General features: G+C 43.9%; 1 protein-coding gene across 1 annotated transcript in view; it reads right to left on the bottom strand.

The window, feature by feature from the left end:
- C2H6orf89 (chromosome 2 C6orf89 homolog) overlaps positions 1-26,204 on the bottom strand; it is a 55,539-nt gene that overhangs the window by 23,721 nt on the left and 5,614 nt on the right. Inside the window, exon 3 of the mRNA XM_060231519.1 lies at positions 25,245-25,410. Within this exon, the coding sequence (XP_060087502.1) occupies positions 25,245-25,410 (166 nt within the window). The remainder of the gene's footprint in view (positions 1-25,244; positions 25,411-26,204) is intronic.

The following is a 26,204-nucleotide window of genomic DNA, read 5'->3' as shown; positions in this document are numbered from 1 at the left end:
GGGTATGAAACGCAAACCATATCTGAGGTTCAAGACTGCCATCCCTAATCAATCTCAGCTCCATTAACATTTTTAACACTCCCCTGAAGAATTCATCACTTTGATTAGAGATGTTTACCTTGAAATCTTCTATCACTAAACTAAAAATAAGTAAGATTTTGTCTTCTATTAGTTCAGTTTTCTCTTAATGTAGGTATCTGGAAGAATCTGAATTAACACTGAAGTAAGAATGGAATAGTGTCTTACTTCCCTACTTGTTACTTTCCTTATTTTGAAAAAAACTACAGGTAACCATAGCCCAAAAGAAAACAGTGAAGCTATTTTCCTGTTGTTTTACTTCATGAGCTGTAGTTTGTCAAGAGACAGAGTAAGTCACTGAGATCTAGTACATGTGGTTTACTGCAGTCTGAATGCTGTACCTCATGTGCCATCACTAAAATGAAGATAAGACAGGATGTTTTTAATTGGAAATTTTGCATTAGAAACTTTTTGAAAAGGATGCTTGATCATGACATTCTACTCCTCTTAAGTAGCATGCGCACACACATGCACACACACACTTGTTTCAAGCAAGCATAAAAACAATTTCACTGCACATTTCACATTCCCAGAACCCAAGGTAGAAAATCACTCTCTTCTTCCCTGGCAGGTCAGATGCAAGGACACAAAATTAAGAAAAAAGCATTTGACAATTATAGGAAGCAAAGACTTGAAGAATCACTTTCTGTTACAAATTGGGTTCACCACTGCCACTTTCTCAGTGCTCTGTCACAACACCCTAGGACCAAAGACCACTAATTATGGTATTGAAGGACCAATAAAGACACTTCTAACAACTCTGGCATCTCTGACAAGTGTTTCAGAAGATTTCCACAATTTGCCAGGCTGAGATTTAGCACAAGACAGAGTAGCACAAAACTCTTTGCCTGGCTGTACGTTAATCATGCTTATTAAATAGGGCCCAATTTTGCTTTGCAGCCAACTTGGGGTATTTGCATTCTCAGCTGCACTATTCAGGAGATTTATGCTTGCTATAAAGAAGTGAGTACTCAAAAAGTAGTCCAAATAGGCTTTTTTGTTTTTTAAAAAACTTTAATTAATCTGAGATTTATTGTTGAGGGTGTTCATTTGCGTATTAGAGCGTGAGTGACTTGCATGAAAAGTGTAGGGAAAGGGAGGGTCTGGGCTGGATTTGGACACTGAGAAAGAAGAGGTGACTGATAGATGAATAATAGACTGAGCAAAGAGCAGGGACAATGCACATGCAGGAGCACACAAGGGAATGAATTGGAGCTTTACAAAAGTATTCACCTTCTCCTTTTTTCCAATTACACTTCTGCATTCCTTTTAGATTATCACTCTTCCCAGGCACACTCAAGAAGTATTTTGGCATTAAGTGCAGCAGACCTGGTATGTGATCAGCTTGTAGATTTATAGAAATGTGAGTCTTGCATGAACATTGCTTTCATACTGTGATTACTGCATATGCATTAATATGCAAGGAACTGTTCCTTGACCAATGTCACCAAGTGAAGCGTAGGACAGTACGTCACAAAGACCCTCATAAATTTTATAAGTCATCATGAAGTGCTTTGTAACTATAAGCCACGAATCTCAAAATCTCAGTGTGTGTTCATTACCTGGAGCACCAAACCTTTGATATTTCCAGCAGGGAGCAGAGGACACCAAAGACTCTGCACCTTGACAATAATTAATCCCATTACTAACCATCATGGTTACAAAGGAACTAGTGAAAATAACTTCTGTCTGTAAAAATATTAGGTCATGGTGGGCCTTTTAATAGTCAAAGCATGAAACTTCTTCATTCACTGTAAAAGCTAGTTGTGAACCATGATCCTCCTAGTTTGTTTACTTCTGCATCTACCTATTAAATTACCACTAGTACAATCTTTTGAGCCTCAGCAACTATCCCTCAGCTTCTGAACTATAATAATATAAGTATGAAATAACATTATATATAAAAATATGAGTTTGTCTGATAGGCTGTCATAAACTACCAGGCTGAAGTTTCCTCCTGCTTTTTATTTTGTTTTTATTTACAGCATTCCTTTTTGAGAATCTGTATGGGCAGTGAAAAATCTGCCTGACCTTTCAAGAAATCATTTAATCTTACTCAAAAAAGTGGAAATAAAAAATAAAGTAAATGAGACCAAATAAAAGAACAAACAGCACAGAACCCTAGAGTAGACAATTAAGATATTATAAATATAAAAAGCTCATCTTCCACACCCTTAAAACTAGTTACTGCTAACTTATTATTATCTGCATATCTTTGCCTGCCAGTTTAAAGAGACCGTGTGCATACATGCAAGAGATCTGAGAAATAAAGACTAACCTAAAAGTCACTATTATAAATGAACTGCTATTGCTGTGATGGGAAAAATGCAGCTGAAGTCACATAATTCTTCCTTCATCAAAAAATCTGGACAGAATACAGAGACAATGACATCAGTTAAAATTCCTATTCCCCCTCATTTTATTACTAAGCATCATATTTCTAGGTCAAAACTGTAAGAAGCGTCTCATGGCCTTCATTAGTCAGCATATCTTAATTCTACATCTGTTCTGACTCCAGAAGTAGTCAGCTGTCCTGTTAGCCCCAAAGGAACCAAGATCCTTAACTTTTATTGATTCTTTCGCTGTTGCCCAGAGGTGTGTGTAGACCAAAGCTGTCACTGTAGCAATCAGTCTGTCACTCAGTCTTGAACTCCATCACTTATAACCTCACAGTTACTTACTTATGTTTGTCCTCATGCTGTTTTTACAAAAACAGCAACATACAGTCCATGGCGACACTAGGACTCTCCCAAGTAGTTATGACACCCACTCACCAGGCCGGTCACATGTTAGACTTGATCTTCGCGTCGGGAGTTTTAGTGAACGATCTTGCTTCCATAGCAGTGCCATGGTCGGATCACTATGCCCTCAAGGCTCGTGTGGACGTCCCACCCCAACCCCGTTTGGGCGGCGAGCTTATTTTAGCTCGCCCGCGGAGCCTGATGGACTCGGAACGGTTCCTGACGGCTCTGCAGGATCCCTGGCCCCCTGGCGATTCCCTCGATGACCTGGTGGAGTCTTGGAATAATAGGCTCACCGGGGCCATCGATGAGATCGCGCCTAGGCGTCCTCTGCGCCCTCGTTCAAGGCCGACACCCTGGTATAACCAGGGGTTGCGGCGGTTGAAACGAGGACTCAGACGACTAGAGAGGCAATGGCGGCGTACCCGAGATGAAGCGACTCGAACATCTTATAGAGAGGTTATGAAGTCCTATGAGATGGCAGTCAAGGCCGCAAAGAAAACTTACTTTGCGGCAGAGATTGCGTCCACAATTTCGCGCCCGGCACAACTGTTCAATACAATTCGGACCCTTACAACGCTGCCACAGGGCAGACCAAATTTTAATGAATTGGAAATTGGCTGTGAGGCTTTTGCGGATTTTTTTGCGGATAAAATCGCATCGCTCCGTTCCGACTTCCCTGCCACATTAGATACAGTTAGTGAACCTGAGGCTCCGTGCCTGTCTTCGGATTGTGTCCTGGACGGCTTCGGCGCGCTCAGCCTGGAAGAAGTTGACAGGATCCTCCTATCTGCACGCCCAACAACTTGTAAATTGAACCCATGCCCCTCCTGGCTTATTAAGACCTGCCAGAGGGAGCTAAGATATCCTATACGGGATATCATAAATAGATCCCTATTGGAGGGACATTTTCCATCAGCGCTCAAAGAGGCGGTGGTCCGTCCCCTCTTGAAGAAAACAACGTTAGATCCGACCGAATTGGCACACTATCGGCCGGTATCGAATTTGCCCTTTTTGGGCAAACTTATAGAGAGGGCAGCGGCGTTGCAGCTACAGAGCTTCCTGGAGGATGCTTCTGTCCTTGACCCCTACCAGTCTGGTTTCCGCCCGGGCCACGGGACGGAGACGGTGCTGGTCGCCCTGGTAGATGACCTTCGGCGACATCTGGATCAAGGCGGCTCGGCGGTGCTGATGTTGCTGGACCTATCGGCAGCGTTCGATATGGTCAACCATCGGCTTCTGGCGTGCCGCCTTGCCGACGCAGGGATTCAGGGGTTGGCCTTGCAATGGCTTTCCTCTTTCCTTGACGGTCGGGGACAAAGGGTGGCGATTGGGGAGGAACTGTCCCGGAGACACACGCTTGATTGTGGGGTGCCTCAAGGGGCGGTGCTCTCCCCGATGTTATTTAACATCTATATGCGCCCCCTTGCCCAGATGGCCCGGGGGTATGGGCTGGGTTGCCATCAATATGCTGATGACACCCAGCTCTATCTGCTTATGGACGGCCGGCCCGCCTGCGCCCCAGAAAATCTGGACCGGGCGTTACAGGCAGTGGCTAGGTGGCTTAGGCTGAGTGGGCTGAAGCTGAACCCGGCGAAGACAGAGGTCCTTTGCTTGGGTCGCTGCGGCCCGGGAAGGGAACTCCCCCTGCCAGTTTTTGACGGCGCTCCATTAACAGCGTCGGGCAGGGTTAAGAGCCTGGGGGTGCTGTTGGAGCCTTCATTGACGATGGAGGCTCAGATAGCAGCCACTGCCAAGTCCGCTTTTTTTCATCTTAGGCGGGCGAGGCAGTTGGCCCCCTTCTTGGAACGTGACGACCTGGCAACAGTGATTCATGCTACGGTCACCTCGAGGCTGGACTACTGTAATGCCCTCTACATGGGGCTACCCTTGTGCCGGACCCGGAAACTGCAGTTAGTGCAGAACGCTGCTGCCCGGCTGTTATTAGGGCTCCCAAGACGGGAGCACATTCGGCCGGGGCTCCAGGGTCTGCACTGGCTGCCAGTAATATTCCGAGTCCGGTACAAGGTGTTGGTCATTACCTTTAAAGCCCTATATGGCCTAGGACCTGCCTACCTTAGGGACCGTCTCTCCCCACACGTTCCCCAGAGAGTACTACGCTCAGGTTCACAAAACCTGTTGGTAGTCCCCGGGCCAAAGGAGGCCCGTCTAAAATCCACCAGGGATCGGGCCTACTCAATAACGGCACCTTATTGGTGGAACCAGCTGCCGGAGGAGGTGCGGGCCCTGCGGGATCTAGGGCAATTCCGCAGGGCCTGTAAGACAGTCCTCTTCCGGCAGGCCTATGATATTAGCTGACAATGTAAAACATCTTGGATGGAACAAAATGTATCTATAGGCCGCCGGTTTTATTCTATCTTGTTTTTTACTAATTTATGGTTTAACTGTATTTTTAAATGTTTTAAACTGAAGCTGTTTTAATTATTATGTTGTAAGCCGCCCTGAGACACTTAGGTGAGAAGGGCGGGGTATAAATCTTAATATAAATAAATAAATAAATAAATAAATAAATAAATAAATAAATAAATAAGCATTTTTATGCAATGTTCTCTATACAATAATGCTGAGAAGCCTAAGAGGTAAGGCATCAGGACAAGAGCTAAGGAAACTAATATATTAAGGCCAGGATTTAACATTGAATCACCTTTGAGTCTCATTATTTGAATGACTGTCACTTTCTCTACTCTATACTTGTTCCTTAGTTTTGCTGCAATAAGTATTTCATTCCACATCTTCTAGTGAACCACTGTTGCATGCACAACAATTGGGTTATACTTTGAATATGTTTGTTATGTCTTACAGCTATTTTCATAAAGATAAGACATACTCAAACGCATGTCCAATGTGCACCTAAAAAGATCTAGGACACAAAAGTGGAAAGTGAGTAAAAAGAGGAATATTCAGAAATATTCCTGTTCAGTAGCAATTCACAAGAATCCTTGCTAGATCTGAAGAACTGTCCAACTAGTTCCACATGCCCATGTAGACTTTGGATCTGTTTTTCTTGAACAGCAGCACCAAGTGTCACAGGCCAAACCACTAGCTAAACTGAGAGGAGTCAAAGCAATTTGCAATAGCACATAAAGGCCTATAGGTCAAAGAGGGAATAAAATGAAAAGTCAAATTGGGTGTGCCCAACCCCTTGGGCATGTCTGAAGTAGATCTTTGGATCTTTGCCCACATGAAATATCTCACCCATATTTATTGAAAAGTTGGACAAATAAGAATTGGAAGTTGGCAGTGCAATCCTAAATAGAATTACACCCTTCTAAGCCCACTGACTTCAATACAGTTAAAAGAATGTGATTCTTATTAAGATAGCACTTAAATTTCTGAACCATAGCGTAACTGCTATTGCCTATCCTTTTTAGAAAAAAAAATTCCAAGTCATGGACTTTAAACCATGTAACAAATTAGCTCAAGAATGTGTAAAGTAACATCCATTTTAGAAAATTTTTGCATGTCAGAAGCAGGGTGGGCTCAGGAACACTGTGTCTGTCTGGGCCACGTATTTTCTACAGGTTGGCTCTTCTTTGGATGATGCAACCTACAAAATCTGTAATATGCATCCACCCTAAATAGCTTGAGTAACAGTTTGCAATGTTCCTTGGCATGTTTAGGTACAAGTGTGCCATTATTCAGCTATCCTATGCCAAATTGCTTAGTTTACTTGATTCAAGAGGAGTCTAGGTTCTTGCTAGCAGATGAGCTCACTACCATGGGATGTGGTTGCCTTCTTCGAATTTATGTAGTTTTGCACATTCATAACAATAGTAACATTCTTGGGTTAGTTTTTATAGAGTATATAGCAGACTGACAAAAACAAAACAGAATAAAAGACAAGAGCAGCACAGTGTTCTGTAACTGCAAACAGCATTTACTCTTCCCACCCCACCCCTCAACAGACATTCTCTAATTCAAAATTAGAAGTGAACAGGCTCCCTGCAGGTTTATCCTATTCAGGGTTCAATCCATCTCCACTCTTAAGGGTCAACGTGAAGATCTTCTGTTGAAGTCTGTGAACTTCAGTGAAGCAGAACCCCAAGAATAGGCAAGGAATGCCTACTTTCCCTTCTTTCTACTCCCATTTTCCTTCTGTCTGCAAACAAAACAAAAAAAGTCATAACCTTTCCAAGTGCCATTTAGCAACCTTGGCAAATGTTCTCTCATGGCTTTGCTAACAGGGAAGTCATAGGACCATATTTGCCAAAGTCACCGAATTCATAAGATTGCACAGATGTTCTTCTGTGTATTTAGGGGGGGAAATCCCCAGTGCCCAAGGACTCTGCAGACACTAAGCGGGGGATTAAGTTTAAAAAATATACTTGACTACACTGCTCAACAATGGTAACCACCTAACATAAGCATATTTAAACTGGGAGAGAAAAAGCAACTTATTGCAGAGAACTTTCTTTTTCTAAATGGAGAAAATGTTTTTGTTTTTTTTGGGGGGGGGGAGCTAGAATTTCTTTGGTTTACTTTTCAACAATCATAATACAAGTTTATTCAAGAACAGGAACAGTCTCTGACTTTATTTAGGCATATTAAAAACCATAGTTGCAGCAAATTTTGCATCAGCAGTTCTTCTGAAGTAACCTAAAACTATCTAGGTAGTATACAATTTCACCACTGAATACCAGAATTCTTGTAGGAATAGAAAGTGCCTAGTGGTTAAAATACTGAACTGAGGCAAAACTACATTGTTCGACAAGTCTAGTCCAGGTTCTCCAGACCTCACTTGCTTTCCCCACAGACAAAGAGCAGCTATCATTTTAAATATTGTCATGGCTGTTTTGGCTCAGAAAAAATCCTTCCTTCCCCCACACCATACTTCCAAGTCAAATTGGGCTCCACTGACTTTTCAAATGACATTCTCTGCAGCTGCTGTGTGCTGTGGGGAACCTGGACCCACCTTACCAAAAAGCATATTATGTAGTTTGATCCTCTGAGATGAAAGTCCCATAGGACCATTTCTAGCTCAGCTGCAGACTTTGCATAACCTGGAGAGAGAGGCAACATTCCTTAGTCCTCCTCCTTCATTATTGTTTGTCACTGGAGGTTTTCAGAGGAAGTTGATAAAATGTCTGTAAAGCTGATTTTAGAATGGCATGTCCTGCCTCAGTGGAAAGCTTTAACTAGATATATCCCTGTCTTGACTATGTGTGGGGATCCCAAATCCATGAAATATCATCAAAAGTGTTAACTTCTACAGCAAAGGTCACTCACAACATGGCCCGAGCCCTTCTGGCACCCTAGGCAGCACAGTTCCATCTGCCCCTGAGTCCCCCTGCCTGCCGCACACCTACTCGCAAGTAGATGTAGGTGCTACTCACAAGTAGGCAGCAGGCGCTACTTGCAAGTAGGCAACAGGCGCTACTCACGAGTAGACTGCAGGCATGAGGCTATTCACGAGTAGCCCCGTGCCTGCCGGCCCAAAGGCAGGCGGCCCTCCCACTCTCCCGGAGTACCCCCGAGGCATACCAGCTCCAAGGTTTTGAAGAGATCTCTGGAGGAAGTTTCTCCCCCCTCCTTTCCAGAAAGGAGGGAAAGAAACTTCCTCCAGAGGTCTCTTCAAAACACATGCAGACCTTGGAGCTAGTAAGCTTCTTGGGGCCAGGCGGAAGCTGGCTACGGGGGCGGCAGGTCAAGCTTGGGGGGGGTGGGAGGGAGGGAGCTGGCTGTGGCGGCAGTGCAAACTTCAGGGGGGGACAGGAGGGAGGGAGCTGACTGTGGCAGCAGGGCAAACTTTGGGGGAATGGGAGGGAGCTGGCTGCAGCAGCGACAGGGCAAACTTTGGGGGGGGGATGAGAGGGAGGGAGATGCCTGTGGGGGGTGGCAGGGCAAGTTTTGAGGGCAGGCGGTGGCAGGGTGAACTTCGAAGGAGGGAGGGAGCTGGCTGCGGTAGGGCAGGGCAAGCTTCGAGGGTGGCAGGGTGGCTGCAGAGCGAGCTTCTTGGGGGTAGGAGCACGGCAGGCGAGAGGGAGCTGGTGGCATGGGGGAAGCAAATTAGCCGGTTGTCTTGGGCACTGGGGGGGAAGCCTGATTCGGCGCCCTATGCAACCTCCTAGTTTGCCTAGTGGACGAGCCGGCCCTGCATGTTAATGTTAAATTTGTAGTTTCCTTTTTTTTTGTAGGTAGGGGAATTTTAGCTCAAGATTTTAAATAAAGCTTGAATATCTGCATCATTAAATAATTAGATAGAAATGCAATTTTTCAAAACATCAAATGTCAAAGTCACAAGACTTCTAGTACTTTCACTTCCAAATCTCCAGAACAACAACATGCATGGTTCACTGCAAACCAGATGTGAAACAGTTCTTTTAATATATACCTAGTATATGAACATGCTTTTTAAAAGAAAAAAAATCATATGTAACACTGCTATGCTTTGCATAATGATAAGCATACCAATCTTGGTACAAATAAGGAAATACTCCCATTCACCCTTGCAAAACTGAACATTATCACGCTGAAACTGCTAGGACTATGGGTGCTCCACAACTAAAAATCCCCATTTTATGTCCACAATAAACCAAATAAATTTACATAACTTATATTATTTATTCTGTCTTTTAAATGTGCATTTTGAGACGGGAGCATGCTAAAAAAAAAGAATGCAAAGAGTAGGGCAAAAAGTACTAAGGTAGTTCAATGCCTTTAGGCTATAGTAACCATGATGAATGAAGGTACAGGAAAAGGTGATCCAGTCTCTCAACCACCAGAAAAATCCTGTCTAGATCTCTTCTGGGTTACTAATATAGCAAAGCTTGTTTTTACAACCATAGGCATTACAAACCTATTTCCAAAAATCTATATGCAAAAATGGCAACCTTGATATATATGCAGACTGGACAAGAATGACCTATAAATCTCAACAGTTCTTTAATAATTTTTAAAAATCTTCTGTTATCTTCAAAATTTACAAATTTATTTAGTATAGTATAAGCTTTTATGATTTGGAGGCCACTGATGAAGCGGGCTCTAACTCAAGAAAAATGAGACAAATGTCTTGTTTTGGTTGCAATAGACATAACACAGATACCCTTTTCTAACACCACTGCAATATAGGTGGCATTCAGCTTTAAAAAGCAAGCCTTACTTATATTCAGGAGCGGAATTTTCCCAATGAATCTTCTTCCAGTCACCTATAAAAGAGAAGTATTTTCTGCTTTCTAGATTCCCACAATAGCATGGAGCTGCTTAGCTGGCAGAAGTTTCAAAAGCTAGCAGAAGTTTCAAATGAATCATTGAATTAGAGTGAAAATAAATCTATATAAAAAAGTATTAAAAAAAAAACAACCTTACACAAACTACCCCTACAAAGCCAGTCTGGCCATTTAAAAATATCTGCCAGCACATGTGTCTGTTACTAGGCCCCTGTTACATTTGAAAAAACAGCTGTTTACAGTGAGGTTCAGTATACTTGCCAACAACATTACAGAACCCCCCAGGAGAGCTCCAGGGCATCATGTTACTGTTCACACCACAATGGTGCAGATGGGCAGGTGCAAAAGGATGACATCCCCAAGAGGCATCAATACTTTCTGAGGGGAGAGAAAGAATCTTTGTACACACCCTACAGCAGACACAATGGAGGCTAGTCAAAGTATTTAGTTTATAAGGACCTGGAATCTGGCCATAAGTCAAAAATGCCTCAGGCTAAATTAGGGTGGATAACCAAAAAGCTAGAAATTTTTACTGCATTTACAAAAAGGACTTGATCTTGATAATTATACCCTTGTTTATAAATTAGGACTTGGAGGTGCCTTCAAGGGCTCTGCAACCCAAAAAGATTCCTTGCTCCCTTTATCAACCTTATTCCTTCAAAGCAGGAGTCCAGTTGCATCTTTAAGTTATAATTCAGTTATAATTCACTTCCAACAAAGACCACTGATCCATCTTCTGGAAGCGCCTTATTAAACATCTTTCCCAACCTCAAATATCCCTGAAATAATCTCAAACTTTGTATTAAGTACTCTTAAACTGTGAATTTTCTTATTTCTGGCTTAATTCATGAAGATCAAACAGGATTAGTGGCAAAAAAGGTTTAAAACAGACAATATTAAATGTAATTTAATATTCAAGACAAAAAGAAGAAAAAATGGCATTTATGTTCCTGGATGCACAGAAAGCTTTTGATAATGTATCTCGGTCTTTTTAAATGAAAGTTTTACTGAACACAGACTGTGGAACAGAATTTTCAAATTTGATGCAAAGTATTTCTACAAATCAACAAACTAAAATCTTAATAAATAGTTATTTAACAAAAAAAATTGAGAAAGGAACCCGATAAGACTGTCCAGTATTACTACTATTATTCATCTTGGCAAAGGAAATACTTGCTATAAAAATTAGAGAAGACTTCAGAATTTCCGGAATTAAAGAAATAAACGAATATTAGATGAAAAGTTACACAGATGACATTGTTACATCAGTAATAAAACCAAATATTTCTTTGAAATATGTAATGGAAACAAATAAACAAAATGGAACTTATTCTGGATATACACTGAATTTAAAAAATGAAGATAATATTACTAGTGGCAATCAAAACAGAAGAAGTTGAAAAAAATAAAATGTGTTACAAAAAAATGGAATAAAGTATTTGGGAATATATGCAACAGAACAAAATGTCAACTCATATAAGGATAATTATCAAAGAATTTGGGCAAGTATTATTGAAGACTTACAAAGATGGTAAAGATTAAAACTCTCATGTTTAGGAAGAATCACTGCTGTCAAAATGAACATATTACCAAAGCTGACTTTCTTGCTTCAAATGCTACTAAATTTACATAGATGAAAAAAAAGTGGTAAGCAATGATAAACAATTTTATCTGGACTGGAAAGAACCCAAGAATAAGATTCAAAGGCGGGGGTGGGGGGAGAGGAGGTTTGGCTGTATCAAACATTAAATTATATCATCAAGCAGCAACATTAGTTTGCTGTTCGATTGGATTGTAAATCCAAATAGAAGTAATGTCAAATTGGAGACAATTGATACCAAAAGAAATAATACACAATTATCCATGGACTAAAAACTCACCAAAAATAATTTAACAAGATGGCAACCATATTTTGAGGGATGGTGTATTAAGAATATCATTTGAGGGATGGTCTATTAAGAATATCCCCAGTAGATGTTGGCAATAATACTACAAAGAAAGAAAACTGGTCATATAACACGAATATATGATGGACAAACAAGGAAAAATAAAATCTTGGCAAGAAGTTCATGATGAAGAAAAAAACAATCTGTGGCTGTTATATCATCAGATGGTATCCAAATTTAAAGAACAAATAGTCAAAGAAGGGGGTTTGCTAAGAAAGAAAACACCATTTGAACAATTAATCACTGGAGATTTAAAGCACTTACTAGAAAAAAAATCTACAAAATATTTTTACAATATGGCACTAAAAATAAAAAGTAAAAAAGCAACTAAAAAGTGTTTGACAAAATGGATGCAAAACTTAGGAGAAAATATACCTATGAGTCATTAGGAAAATCTATGGACTAAAGAAATTAAATTTACTGAATGTCAAACATTAAGGAAGAATTGGTATGTTTTTAGATGGTATATCACTCCTAAAGATACAGTAAAAACCAAGAAATAATGAGAAATGTTGGAAATTTCAGATGCAATATTTTATCATATGTGGTGCTCATGTAAGAAGGCAAGAAAATATTGGATAGATATACATGAAGAAATGCAAAAGATTCTGAAACTTGTTTGCACTGGATCCTAAACCATGCAATTAAATATAGTACCAAGTAATATTATTAAGACATACAATGAACTATTTAAGTACATGGTGACAGCAGCAAGAGTAATTTTTGCAGAAAAATGAAAAGCAGGAATATGTCCAAATCTGCGGGAATTTAAGAATAAACTAAGCAAATACACAGCAATGGCAAAACTAACATCTTATATACATGACTAAACCAACACCAGCATTTCAAGAAAAACTGAGCCCCCCCCTTTTTTTTAACTACATCGTTGTAAATTAAGGATAAAATTAATTGAATAGTAAATGATAGCAGGAAAGAGTTAGGAAATAGATTTGTTAGGAAAATGCTGTTAAATAACATTATAGGTGGAAAATATAGAAGAAATATTTTAACAGAAATGAAATATTAAGTAAATATAAGTAAGTTCCATACAAATGTATAAATTGAATATACACAACAGTTTTATATGTTCACATGTTATGTACGACTGCAAACTTAAATAGAATTTATATTTTAAAAAATAAATGTGTGAGGAACTTATGCCATCCCCATAGTTCTCACTTTTTAAATCTATAAAAGAAGGATGGGCCTACTTCTTGGGGAAACCATGCATTTTTATACCTTTCAAGGTCTACCACTCTACCAAGATATTTATCTCACCTATTCTCTAAGAAGCCCAAGGAAGCATGAATTGGTTTGGATCCAACAAACAGAGTTGCACTAGAGCAGGGGTCCCCAACCCCCGGTCCGTGGACTGTTAGCAACTGAGTCTTGAGTTGCATCATGGGAAAAATGGCAGCGGCGGAGGAGTCCTAGCGTTGTGCTCCTCGAGATAACAGCTTTTACCGCCGCACAAGCTAGGCTACACGTTTTACAGTTTCTTGATTGAATGATATGCAGCTGAGGGAGGTGAGGGGAAACTTTTGAATGTTATTACCCCTCCTTCCCTTTGAAAACATCCTAAGTGTTACCAGCGGTGCCGGGCCGGGCCGGGCCGCGCCAGAGCGGAGTCGAGTGGAGAGTGGCGGCAGGAAGCGTGAGTTGCAGCGGGCTGTGCTCGAGCAGCAGGAGGCGTGAGCCGAGCCGGCCGAGGGCCGTGTGCCGGGCGTGGCTGAGGCTGAGGAGCTGAGTCGTGGGCCGGACGAGCTGAGCTGGGGGCCTGAGTTGTGGGCCGGAGAAGATTGGCGAGGAGACCAGCGAGGGGCTGCTGTCGGTGTCGACGGTAGCGACAGTAACAACAGACGAGCTGTGGGCGGCAACGAAGTTTGGGAGGGGAACGGGATGATTGCCTCGGATCCTCCTCTCACTCCCCCCCTTGTGTGGGAAGGGAGGAACATCGGAAGGGGGCTGAGTCGCTGACAGGCTGGTTGGGGCGGTGGCTGTGTGACGAAGGGGACGCAGGGAGGCTCATACTCCCCTGGGCCCCTGAGGTTGCGCAGTAAGTCGCCCAGGTCTGCCAGTCGGCTAGATAGTCGGCATAAGAACACCCCAACGACCCCCTATTCATCTACTTACTTCTCAGCAACGACCTCCTATTCATCTACTTACTTCTCAGCAACCTCCCACCTACTGCTCTGAAAGAACAGGCTCCATATGGATACCAGCACGCCCGAAGACAAGGACAAGGCAAAAATAAGAACACTGCACCTTATAGGCATCAGCACTTTAAAAAATTATCGCACTTTATTCAACTGTTTACATCCCCTGTCCTAATCCCTCACTCCAGCAGATCTAAACTGCCAATTTAATGATAATATTGATTGTGGTTTTATTGGTTATTTAAATTAGATTGTTGATTATTGGCTAAATTGTAAGTTGGAATTGTGGCAAAATTAGGGAAGAATTTATTGGGAGGGTTTTTTATAATTAATGAGCTTTTGGGATTAAAACTGATTTGTGGCAAATTAATTAGTGAAGGATATTTACCGGGAGGGTTTTTTTTATAATTAATGAGCTTTTAGATCTAAACTAATTAAATTTTAGCTAATAATTTGTGGGAAGATTTGGGGTGGGGCTTTAGTTAAATAGCTATTTAGTTGATTGGCAGATTAGTTTTTAGTTTTTATAGATAGATTGGCTGGAAGGAGGGGGTGGAGGAGAGGGCAGCTTTAACCATCCCATCGGACTAGGTGGACATTAACAGGAGATGACTGGCCTGGGGATTCCAGTACTCCTGGGGAGGGGAAGATATGACGGTGGGACTAGGCAGAATTATAAGGGAAGGAGATCGAGACATAATAGTGCTCGACCCCCTTCCAGCCTTCGTCCCATCCCGACAGTGACAGGTAGTAGGGCCAGGTTGGATTACTCGCCTCCGTCACTGGTGTTATGCAATGCCAGGTCCATTAATAATAAGACCTCTGTCCTTCGGGAGTTCCTGTCTGAACAGGATATGGACCTGGCATGCATGACCGAGACTTGGGTGCGTGAGGGGGAGATGGTAGCTCTCTCCCAGATGACCCCCCTCCCGGTTACTCGGTCTTTCACCAGTCACAGACTAGCGGGCGGGGGGAGGGGTGGCGCTACTCATACGAGAGGCTTACTCCTTTAGGGCATTTCCGGCCCCAGAGATTCCAGGCATTGAATGTGCTGGCCTGATGTGGGATGTTGGGGAGGGGTTGGCAATCTGGCTGGTGTACCGACCGCCAAATGCACCGGCCGGCGCCTTACCATCCCTGGTAGAGGCCGTGGCGGGCTGGGCGTTGGAGTGCCCAAGGCTTTTGGTCTTGGGTGACTTCAATGTCCATGCCGACGACGCGGCCTCCAGCCAGGCGATGGACCTGGTGTCATCCATGGCAACACTAGGACTCTCCCAGGTTGTTACAACGCCTACTCATCAGGCGGGACACATGTTGGACCTGGTCTTCGCGGCCGGAATATCAGTGAACGATATTGCAATGGAAGCAGTGCCATGGTCGGATCACTTTGCCCTTAAGGCTCGTATGGATGTGTCACCCAAAACCTGTTTAGGCGGAGAGCTTATTTTAGCTCACCCGCGGAGCCTGATGGACCCAGAACGGTTCCTACTGGCCCTACGGGATACCTGGCCCACTGGCGATTCCCTGGATGATCTGGTAGAGTCCTGGAATGATGGACTCTCAAGAGCTATCGAGGTGATCGCACCCAGGCGCCCTCTGCGCCCCCGCTCGAAGCCGTCGCCCTGGTTTAACCGGGAGCTGCGGCAATTAAAGCGGGGACTCAGACGACTGGAGAGGCAATGGCGGCGTACTCGAGACGAAGTGACCCGAACATCTTATAGAGAGAGTTTGAAGACCTATGAGATGGCAATCAAATCCGCAAAGAAAACATTCTTTGCGGCTAAGATTGCGTCCGCAACTTCGCGCCCGGCACAACTGTTCGATATAATTCGAGGACTTACAATGCTGCCGCAAGGCAGACCAAATTCTATTGAATTGGAATTAGGCTGTGAGGCTTCTGCGAAATTTTTTGCAGATAAAATTGCGTCACTCCGCCCCCACCCCCCTGCCAGTTTTGAGACAGCTAGTGAAACCGAGGCCCCGAGCCTGTCTTCGGATTATACTCTGGATGGTTTTAGCCCCCTCAGCCTGGAGGAAGTTGACAGGATTCTCTTATCTGCTCGCCCAACAACTTGTAAATTGGACCCATGCCCCTCTTGGCTTATTAAATCTTGCCAGAGGGATCTTAGATATCCTGTACGGGATATCATAAATAGATCCCTGACGGAGGGGCATTTTCCAATGCCGCTCAAAGAGGCAGTGGTCCGTCCCCTCCTAAAAAAAACATCTTTAGACCCGGCCCAATTGGCACATTATCGGCCGGTCTCAAATTTGCCCTTTTGGGGCAAACTTATTGAGAGGGCAGTGGCAATGCAGTTACAGACCTTCCTGGAGGACGCTTCCGTCCTTGACCCATTTCAGTCCAGCTTTCGCCCGGGTCATGGGACGGAGACGGTGTTGGTTGCCCTGGTAGATGACCTTCAGCAGCATCTGGATCGGGGTGGCTCGGCGGTGCTGATGTTGTTGGACCTGTCGGCTGCGTTTGATACGGTCGACCATCGGCTACTGACGTGCAACCTTGCCGACGCGGGGATTCAGGGGTTGGCTTTACAGTGGCTTTCCTCTTTCCTTGATGGTCGGGGACAAAGGGTCGCGATTGGGGGGGAACTATCCCGGAGGTACACACTCGATTGTGGTGTGCCCCAAGGGGCGGTTCTCTCCCCGATGTTATTTAACATCTATATGTGACCCCTTGCCCAGATTGCCTGAAGGTATGGGCTGGGGTGTCACCAGTATGCTGATGACACCCAGCTCTATCTGCTGATGGACGGCCAGCCGGTCTGCGCCCCGGAAAATCTGGATCGGGCACTACAGGCCGTGGCTGAGTGGCTCAGACTGAGCGGACTGAGACTAAATCCTGCGAAGACAGAGGTCCTTTGCTTGGGTCGTCGGGGACCGGGGGGGGAAATCCCCCTGCCAGTTTTTGACGGTGCGCCGCTGACAGCAGCGGACAGGGCCAAGAGCCTGGGGGTACTATTGGAGCCTTCTTTAAAGATGGAGTCTCAGATAGCAGCCACTGCCAAGTCCGCGTTTTTTCATCTTAGGCGGGCAAGGCAGTTGGCCCCCTTCCTGGAGCGCGATGACCTAGCAACAGTGATCCATGCTACGGTCACCTCGAGGTTGGACTACTGCAATGCCCTCTACATGGGGCTGCCCCTGTCCCGAACTCGGAAACTGCAGCTGGTGCAGAATGCCGCGGCCCGGCTGTTATTGGGTCTCCCAAAGTGGGGACACATTCGGCCGGGTCTTCGGACCCTGCACTGGCTTCCAGTGATGTACCGAGTTTGGTACAAGGTGCTGGTCATTACCTTTAAAGCCCTATATGGCCTGGAACCTGCCTACCTGAAGGACCGTCTCTCCCCACATGTTCCCCAGAGAGTGCTGAGATCAGGAACCCAAAATCTTCTATCCCTGGGCCAAAAGAAGCCCGCTTAAAATCCACTAGAGACAGGGCCTTCTCTGTTATGGCCCCTACATAGTGGAATCAGCTGCCGGAGGAGGTGAGGGCCCTGTGGGACCTTGTTCAGTTCCACAGGGCCTGTAAGACGACCCTGTTCTGGCTAGCTTATACCTAGCTGAGACGAGAAACTCAATGTAGCTTTGCCAGACTCCTGTTCACATAGCTTTGGAATGTTTAATGGTTTTAATATTTTATCTGCTCAAAATGTTTTAATTGTTTATATATTCAAATAATTGTTTAATTTTATGTCTGACTAATTGTTGGGAGCCGCCCTGAGCCACTTGTGGGAAGGGCGGGATACAAATCATAAATAAATAAATAAATCATTATTTCATTATATATTACAATGTAGTAATGATAATAATATGACATTGAATTTATATTCCGCCCTCCACTTCCAATCTCATAGTCTCAGAGCAGTTCACCATCTCCTTTACCTTCCTCTCCCACAACAGACACCCTGTGAGGTGGATGGGGATGAGAGAGCTCTTACAGAGCAGCTGCCCTTTCAAGGACAACTCTGTGAGCTACAGCTGACCCAAGGCCATTCCAGCAGCTGCAAGTGGAGGAGTAGGAAATCAAACCCGGTTCTCCCAGATAAGAGAGCTCTGGCTGACCCAAGGCCTTTCCAGCAGGTTCATGTGAAGGAGTGGGGAATCAAACCTGGTTCTTCCAGATAAGAGAGCTCTGGCTGACCCAAGGCCATTCCAGCAGCTGCAAGTGGAGGAGTGGGGAATCAAACCCGGTTCTCCCAGATAAGAGAGTTATGGCTGACCCAAGGCCATTCCAGCAGGAGGACTGGGGAATCAAACCCGGCTCTCCCAGATAAGAGTCTGCACACTTAACCACTGCATCAAACTAATAGAAATAAAGTGCACAATTGTATCATCCCAAAACCACCCCACCCCCAGTCCGTGGAAAAATTGTCTTCCACAAAACCGGTCCCCGGTGCCAAAAAGGTTGGGGACAGCTGCACTAGAGGAAAGCAACTTCCCACCCCACCCCTCAATGCAGCCTTCTTTGCATACCTCCCCTTTGTTCCTTTGGGTCAGCAAATCCAAAAGAAAGGGGACAAACTGGGAAGCTGCACCAGGAGAAGGGAATTGGCAAAAATTACATTACCCTTGTCCACAAAAGTTTTGTGAGAAGAGCAGATGCTGTGCTGACAAAACTGCCTTACAGGATCCCAGCCATTTTCCACCTACTCCTTCAGTTCATTCTTACAAAAACCCAAGCAGCAATTCCAAGGTGAACTTCATGACTACATGGGGATTTGAATCTAGTCCCACCCCCCAGTCCTAGATCAGAATACTAGTCATACATCATCCTGCCCATTCTGCAACCTTTTCCACTGCAATTCAAATTCTGAGCCTTTGAATGAGTCACATGAACTGAATTTCTCACATAAACTGAAATTTTCACACACATTTATTATGCGAACCTTGATTTCTCATTCCAAAACAAAACGCTTTCAACATTCTGGATGTGGTTTCAAAGAACAAGAATATACAGACAAATCCCACTGACCTAAATTAGGACTAAGGATATTCATACATCATGAGTCTGTTGCATAATCATGCCTGTTTCTGCTACCCTGGAGAGAGCCCAGAGATTCCTTTCAATGGCAAGTAAACAGCTACAATTGCAGCTACTAACAAGAAAGGAGGAGGGACTTTCTTTTTTCTAATTTCAGCACAGCTGATGCAACTCCATGTAATATTCATTTGCAAAGAATGTTAACATCAGAAGCTGACAGACCAGCTGACAAAATACATACCAGTGGAGAAAACACCATAACTTCAATTGGTTTAAAATATTTTGAGTTCTCATTAACTGTCCTAGTGGAAGAAAACAATCAAAATTTCAAGCTACTGGACACAAAAGCCTACTTAATAAATACTAAACCTATCTAAGGGAGTATCTGCTCCCACGTACACCTCATCAGGAAATTATCTCTGCAGATGCTACACTCTCAGGTGAAAGATTACTCATTAATCAGGTGGACCTGGCATGTATGACGGAGACCTGGGTGCGGGAAGGCAACACTGTTGCCTTGAACTGCTTACCCTGCCCAGGTTCTCTGTCCTCCACTAGTCTCAGACAAATGGACAGGGGGGGGGGGGGTGGAGTTGCTGTGTTTGTCTGGGATTCTTTTTCTTTCAGGGCGCTTCCTGCCCCAAACATCGCTGGCACTGAGTGTGTCGGCCTAGTGTGGAAAGCTGAGGAGAGTTTGACAATCTGGGTGGTGTACCAACTGCCTACTGCTCCATCAGAAAGCCTGCCTGCCCTGCTGGATGCTGTGTCCACCTGGGCATTGGGCTTCCCCAGGCGATTAGTTCTGGGGGATTTCAGCGTCCATGTTGATGACGCAGCATCTCAGCAGGCACAGGACCTGGTGTCATCCATGGAGACACTAGGACTCAGCCAATTTGTATCGGCTCCCACGCATCAGGCCGGTAACATGCTGGATTTGATCTTTGGGGCAGGTATATTACCAGATCTTCGTTGTCACACCAAAGCTGCCCCTTGGTATACTGTGGAACTGCTGAGGATGAAACGGCAACTTAGACTGCTAGAGTGAGCATGGTAACGTGCTCGTTACGAAGAGTCAAAAACCTCTTATAGAATGTTTATGAAGGTCTATGAAGTGGCTATGAAGTCCACTAAGAAAGAGTTCTATACGGCCTCCATAGAGCCTGCGAAGTCACGCCCAGCCCAACTATAGTAATTCGGTCATTAATAGTTTTGCCATCAGGCAATCAAAATGGTAGAGAATTGGATATTGGCTCTGAGGCCTTTGCAACATATTTCGCAGATAAAATCCTGACTCTCTGACAGGACCTACCCACCACGATTGATACAGTATGCGAGCTGGAAGTCCCTTGGCTGTCTTTTGGTTCTATATTGGACTGCTTCAGCGGGCTCTTGCCGGAGGATGTGGACAGAGTCCTGGCTGCAGTGAAGCCTACCACTTGCCCCCTGGATCCCTATCCATCCTGACTGGTGAAAGCCTGCCGGCATGGTATCAGGGACTCTCTGGGTGATATTGTCAACTTGTCCCTTTCAACAGACACCTTCCCAGAGAAATTGAAGGAGACAGTGGTTCATCCACTTTTGAAAAAACCATCATTAGACCCTGGGGTCTTGGCCAACTACCACCCAGTTTCAAATTTACTATTTCTGGGTAAGGTAGCTGAGAAAGCGGTGGCAGAGCAGTTACAGGTTTTCCTGGATGAGACATCTGCCTTGGACCCATTCCAGTCCGGCTTTCGCCCAGACCATGGGACGGAGACTGTCCTAGTTGCTTTCACAGATTACCTAAGACGGCATCTGGATCAAGGCAGGTCAGTGCTGCTGATACTTCTTGAACTGTCAGCAGCATTTGAAATGGTCGATTACGACCCACCGCCTCGGCTTATCACCCACCACCTCGCTGTCGCCAGAGTTCGGGGAGTGGCCTTACAATGGTTTTCCTCCTTTTTCTTGGGACGGGAACAAAGGGTGGTGCTTGGTGAGCAGAATTCCTTGCAGCATCCACTTATATGTGGAGTGTTGCAGGGAGTCATTCTCTCGCCAATATTATTTAACATCTATATGCACCCCCCTTGCCCAGATTGCCCGAGGTTTTGGGCTAGGTTGCCACCAGTATGCTGATGACACCCAGCTCTATCTGTTGATGAGTGGCCAACCAGTCACCACCCCTGACCAGTTGTCCAAGGCATTGAAAGCTGTGGCTGGGTGGTTACAACAGAGCCGGCTGAAGCTGAATCCAGCTAAGACGGAGGTCCTGTACCTGAGTCAGGGTGGGGTAGGTATGGGCATCCAGCTCCCAGTTTTGGACAGTGCCACATTGGTGCCAGCCCAACAGGTGAAGAGCCTGGGAGTGACCTTGGATGCCTCCCTTTCCATGGAGGCCCAGATTACAATGGTTGCCAGGTCTGTCTTTTATTATCTTCGGCAGATCAGGCAGCTAGCACCATATCTATCCCCCCGGACCTGGCTACAGTGATCCATGCAATGGTCACTTCCAGACTAGACTACTGTAACTCGCTCTATGCTAGCTTACCCTTGAAATTGATCCGGAAACTGCAGCGGGTGCAGAATGCGGCGGCTCGCCTGCTGACTGCACCACCTTTATGGATGGACATTTGGCCAGCGCGCCACAGTCTGCACTGGCTGCCCATTGAGTACCAGATCCGCTTCAAGGTTTTAGTTCTAACGTTTAAAGCCTTACGCGGCCTGGGACCAACATACCTGTGGGACCATCTCCTTCCTTACGTCATTACGTTCAGCCTCCCAACATCTGTTGGCCATCCCTGGCCCAAGAAACACCCGCCTTGCCTGAACTAGGGCCAGGGCTTTTTCAGTCCTGGTCCCAACCTGGTAGAATCTGCTCCCTACAGAGATCCGGGCCCTACCTGGCTTAATAGCCTTACGTAGGGGCTGTAAAACGGAGCTGTTCCGCCAGGCTTTTAGTTGAGGCTGCAGGCGTCTATTCTTGATCTGGTTGGCCTCCCCTATCTGTACTGTCACTTGTGCTATAAAATGGATTGTCATCTGCCATCTCTATGAGATAGCATGATGTGAGACAGCCAGGCTGGGCAATATGTGATGATACGGTAAACTTCTCTGAGTGCTGTTGAATTGTCTGTTTTTAAAATGTTTTTATGGTATTTTATTGTTTTATCATATGTTGTACTCTACCCTGAGCCCTACAGGGAATGGGCAGAATAGAAATATACTAAAATAAATAAATAAATAAATAAATAAATAAAATTACTGGTAGAATGGCCTTTTTGGTAGTGGCCTCTAAGTATAAGCTGCCAGAAATTCACCAATACTATTAAGTTAGCATTTTCAGGATTGTAAAAACAATGTAGACATTGTTTTGCACTATACTTTGCTGGGATCTGTTTAATCTACTTCTTGCTTAATATTAACTGTAATTACATTAGCATGTTTTAAAACATTTAAATATTTATATTGTGCATGTGTTTTACTTATGTGAGAGTGCTTTAAAGAAATAAACAATTGTGACATCTTTCTAAAGTAAGAACATAACAGCAGCCCTGTGATTCATCTAATCCAGTAACCTGTTTCACACAGCAGCCAATCAGCTGCCTTGGAGGCCAGCAAACAGAAGAATATGTTTTTGCACCCCACCACCTTAAGGAGTGTCAAAGTGGCTTATAGTCGCCTTCCCTTCTTCTTTCCACATTAGGCACCTTGTGAGGTAGCTGAGGCTGAGAGACTGAGAGAACTGTGACTGGCCAGAGGTCACCCAGCAGGCTTCACGTGGAGGAATGGAGAATCAAACTAGGTTCTTCAGATTAGAGTCCACTGCTCTTAATCACTACTCTATGCTGGCTCTCTAAACAGAGTATAGAAGCCAGGGTTTTCTCCTGATGTTACCTACTAGCACCACTATTTACTGCCTCTGAATGTGGAAGTGCTAATTAGTCACCATGGCTAGTGGCCACTGGTCAGGACCAGCTTGTGCATTCTTGCTTTTCTGTCCAAAACTGTTCATGGGACAAAAGTATATTTTACCATATAAGCAAAGGTTTTATGCGGAATCTTATTAAGCACAGAAGAAGAGTGAAACCAAGATGCTACTAAGGCTAATGAGGAATAAATGCCATCCTCCCATAGATAATGAGGCTTTTATCTGGATTTTCCAAATTCTGTTTTACTCTGAGGTTTGTTTGTCTTTCTGCTGTTCAGTTTTATCCTTAATATGTGTGAAACCTTAAAAGAAATCAATTTCCCTTCAGAAGCCAAAACAGGTTTAGAAGTCCATATGAAAGAGACCTTAGTGTGAAGACAAAAACAGCAGCTACCACCTTAGAGTCAGCCAGTCAGCTATTGAGTTAGCACCATCCATTGTAACTGAGTTAATTTCTTCTCTATTTATTTGTTATTTCTTTCCTGGGATTTCTATCAGTTTGTCACATTAGTTTTAGAGACCAAAACAGCAAGGATGTAAGGAGAATTTCCTCCTCAGGGGCAAGAGCAGGGAACAGGCAGTGGCTGCTGCAATTGTAGTAGTGGTGAGTGAGGCAAGGGGCTTGTGACAACTGCTGGTGGTGGTAAAAGATCATGAGCTTCCACTGCCTGAAAGCATAGTTTTATTGGCATCAAAACCTATGCGTATCTGGTAATCTCATCCTAGAACATAAGAACAATCTCCACAGACAAAAGCGAAGAAGGGAACCATTCCACTCACTTCCCACTACAGTCTTCCAGTTTATATGGTTATTACTCTATATGAGTCCTGTGACCACAGGAATAAAGGACTGCTGTTCAGAGGTGAAATCAGGGAGTGTCTATGACTCTTGCACTGGATCCAGCCTGATATGACTTGACTGATGCCTTGTCCCTTGGTATGAACTTTTAAAGTAGGCCATACCTAAAAATACAGGAGTTGGGGCCATAGAAAGGCAATGCATAAGACTTTTTATCATTATCCAGTGCAAATCATGAGCCATACATTCGCAGCAATAGTATTTCCTCCAGTTCTAAGTATATTAAATAAAAATGAGAAAAACACACAGTGGTGATAGGTGGGCAACCGTGTTGGTCTGAATCCAGGTGGGCACCCGTGTTGGTCTGAAGCAGTAGAACAGATTTTGAGTCCAGTGGCATCTTTAAGACCAACAGAAGTTTATTCAAAGTATGAGCTTTCATGTGCATGCACACTTTTTCAGGTAGATACCTATCTGCACACTTCTTCATATACCTGAAGAAAGATACTTATCAATCTGAAAAAGTGTGTGTGAACATGAAAGCTCACACCTGGAATACATTTTTGTTGGTCTTAAAGGTTCCACTGGACTCAAACCCTGTTCTACAGTGGTGATAAGGTTTTCAAAGTTTGCCTGAGTGGCAGTGCTATTGTGATTACCTTTCCACTAGCTATTAATTCAGAGAGTTCTGCCCATATCCATATCTGATTTATACTTAGCCTTATTCAATTGCTGACAAGATCACATACTTCCTTTGAATCAAGTCTAGACTGGAACTTTGACTACAAGTGTAACTAGAGGCCTATCTGTGGCACGCTGCAGTGTTGGGATGAGGAGAAGATGCTGTATCCATAGAAGCACACAAAAACTTCCCTGAACCAAACATGACAGGTCCATATCCTTCCTCATCCTGTCTAAGCGGGGCCTGGCTTGCATATGTTGTCTTACAATCATTTCATAAGGTTCAAATTCATTAACCAAAGAATCAGTTATAATCAGTTGGTTTTCAAACTTCATAAATCCAGATATTTGTGACTAAACTTAATGCACAGCAGGACATATCTATGTTATCTTAATTTCTCCTTCACAAAATTTGTCTTTCTGATTGGTCTTGGACTTGGCTGCCAGGCTGCATGGTGTGAGGATGTGTCACAACAAACCGCAGCCAATTTAAGCATGTTTAAAGTAAAAAAGATGACTTTGAGCCAGCAGATGAATCAATTGGTGCTTACCACAGGCAGACCTTCTGGATCTTAACAGTCGTTCTCAATTTGCTCCTTACAAAAAAGGAAAATGTGATTTTACAATGAAAGGTGGGTCATCAGTGCACACCATTTTCCTGTTTTAATTAGTGTTTATTATGTATGCCACCATCAGAGATCTCTCTCTACATCTGTTATAATTAAATAAATATAGAAATTGTTTCCTTACTCCGCAGCATATACTTCTTGGTGATGGGCAAAGGCAGCAGTCGGATATGACTGATGAGGGAGCCCCATACATGGGCTTTGGTCAGTGTAGTCTCAGGTGATGAAAGGGTATGTGGCTGGATCATAAAATATGCAGTTAGTAAAACTAACCCCAAGGTAATCAGGCCCTGCAAGAAAAGACAGGGATTTGATTACTCATACTACAATAACTTTGTATTCAGAGTGACAAATTTCCCCTTTCAAAGAATCAAGGAGACTCTTCTTCGTCTATCAATTATCACTGGATAAGACAAGCCAATCTTAACTTGATGTTGCAAGTTCTAGTGTTAAGAGTTCTTATTTACCGTTTTCACTTGTGCAGAACAACAGGTAAAAGACTTCCCAGTACTTCTGAGCACGCATGCCTTTTTAAATAATGTAATCTTTTTTACTCTGTGCACAGAATTTAGAAACCAAGCAGCTTATTCATCACACACAGAACACATGTCTTTCCACACTCAAGAGCAGCCTCCAATGCAGCTTAGCAAATAACACAAAGTTACATCCTAATGCTCCACTCAGGTAATGGTAACACCTTCTTTCAATGCAAGGAGCCTTCTTTTAACACACAAGACTTGCCTCTTACATTGGAGGAAAGTGCTGCAATTAGCAGAGCAGTAAGACATAAACCAGGGTGTACAAGTTGGAAGTGTTGCTACAGTCTGCAGTATAAACTGGCAAGGAGGCTAAGGGAGGACAACCAGGCCATAAGCCTGTTTGCATGCACAAGCTTCCCACACAACGTAAATGGGTTCCCATGATTGCATCCTCCTGTGTCACTAAGGAAGGAATTTTAAGGCACAATTCAGAATTCCTAACATTGAACTGGAGATCTTAACAGCTTGCACACTGCTTTGTGACAGTTTGGTGGATCCTAGCAAATACATGATACACTGCTGTTGTGTTTTGTTTATTAATATTT

The sequence above is a fragment of the Heteronotia binoei genome, chromosome 2 (assembly GCF_032191835.1).
Source record: "Heteronotia binoei isolate CCM8104 ecotype False Entrance Well chromosome 2, APGP_CSIRO_Hbin_v1, whole genome shotgun sequence".
Lineage (NCBI taxonomy): Eukaryota > Metazoa > Chordata > Lepidosauria > Squamata > Gekkonidae > Heteronotia > Heteronotia binoei.
Note: the sequence above shows the minus strand (reverse complement) of the source record. Positions and strands in the feature narration are given on the sequence as shown.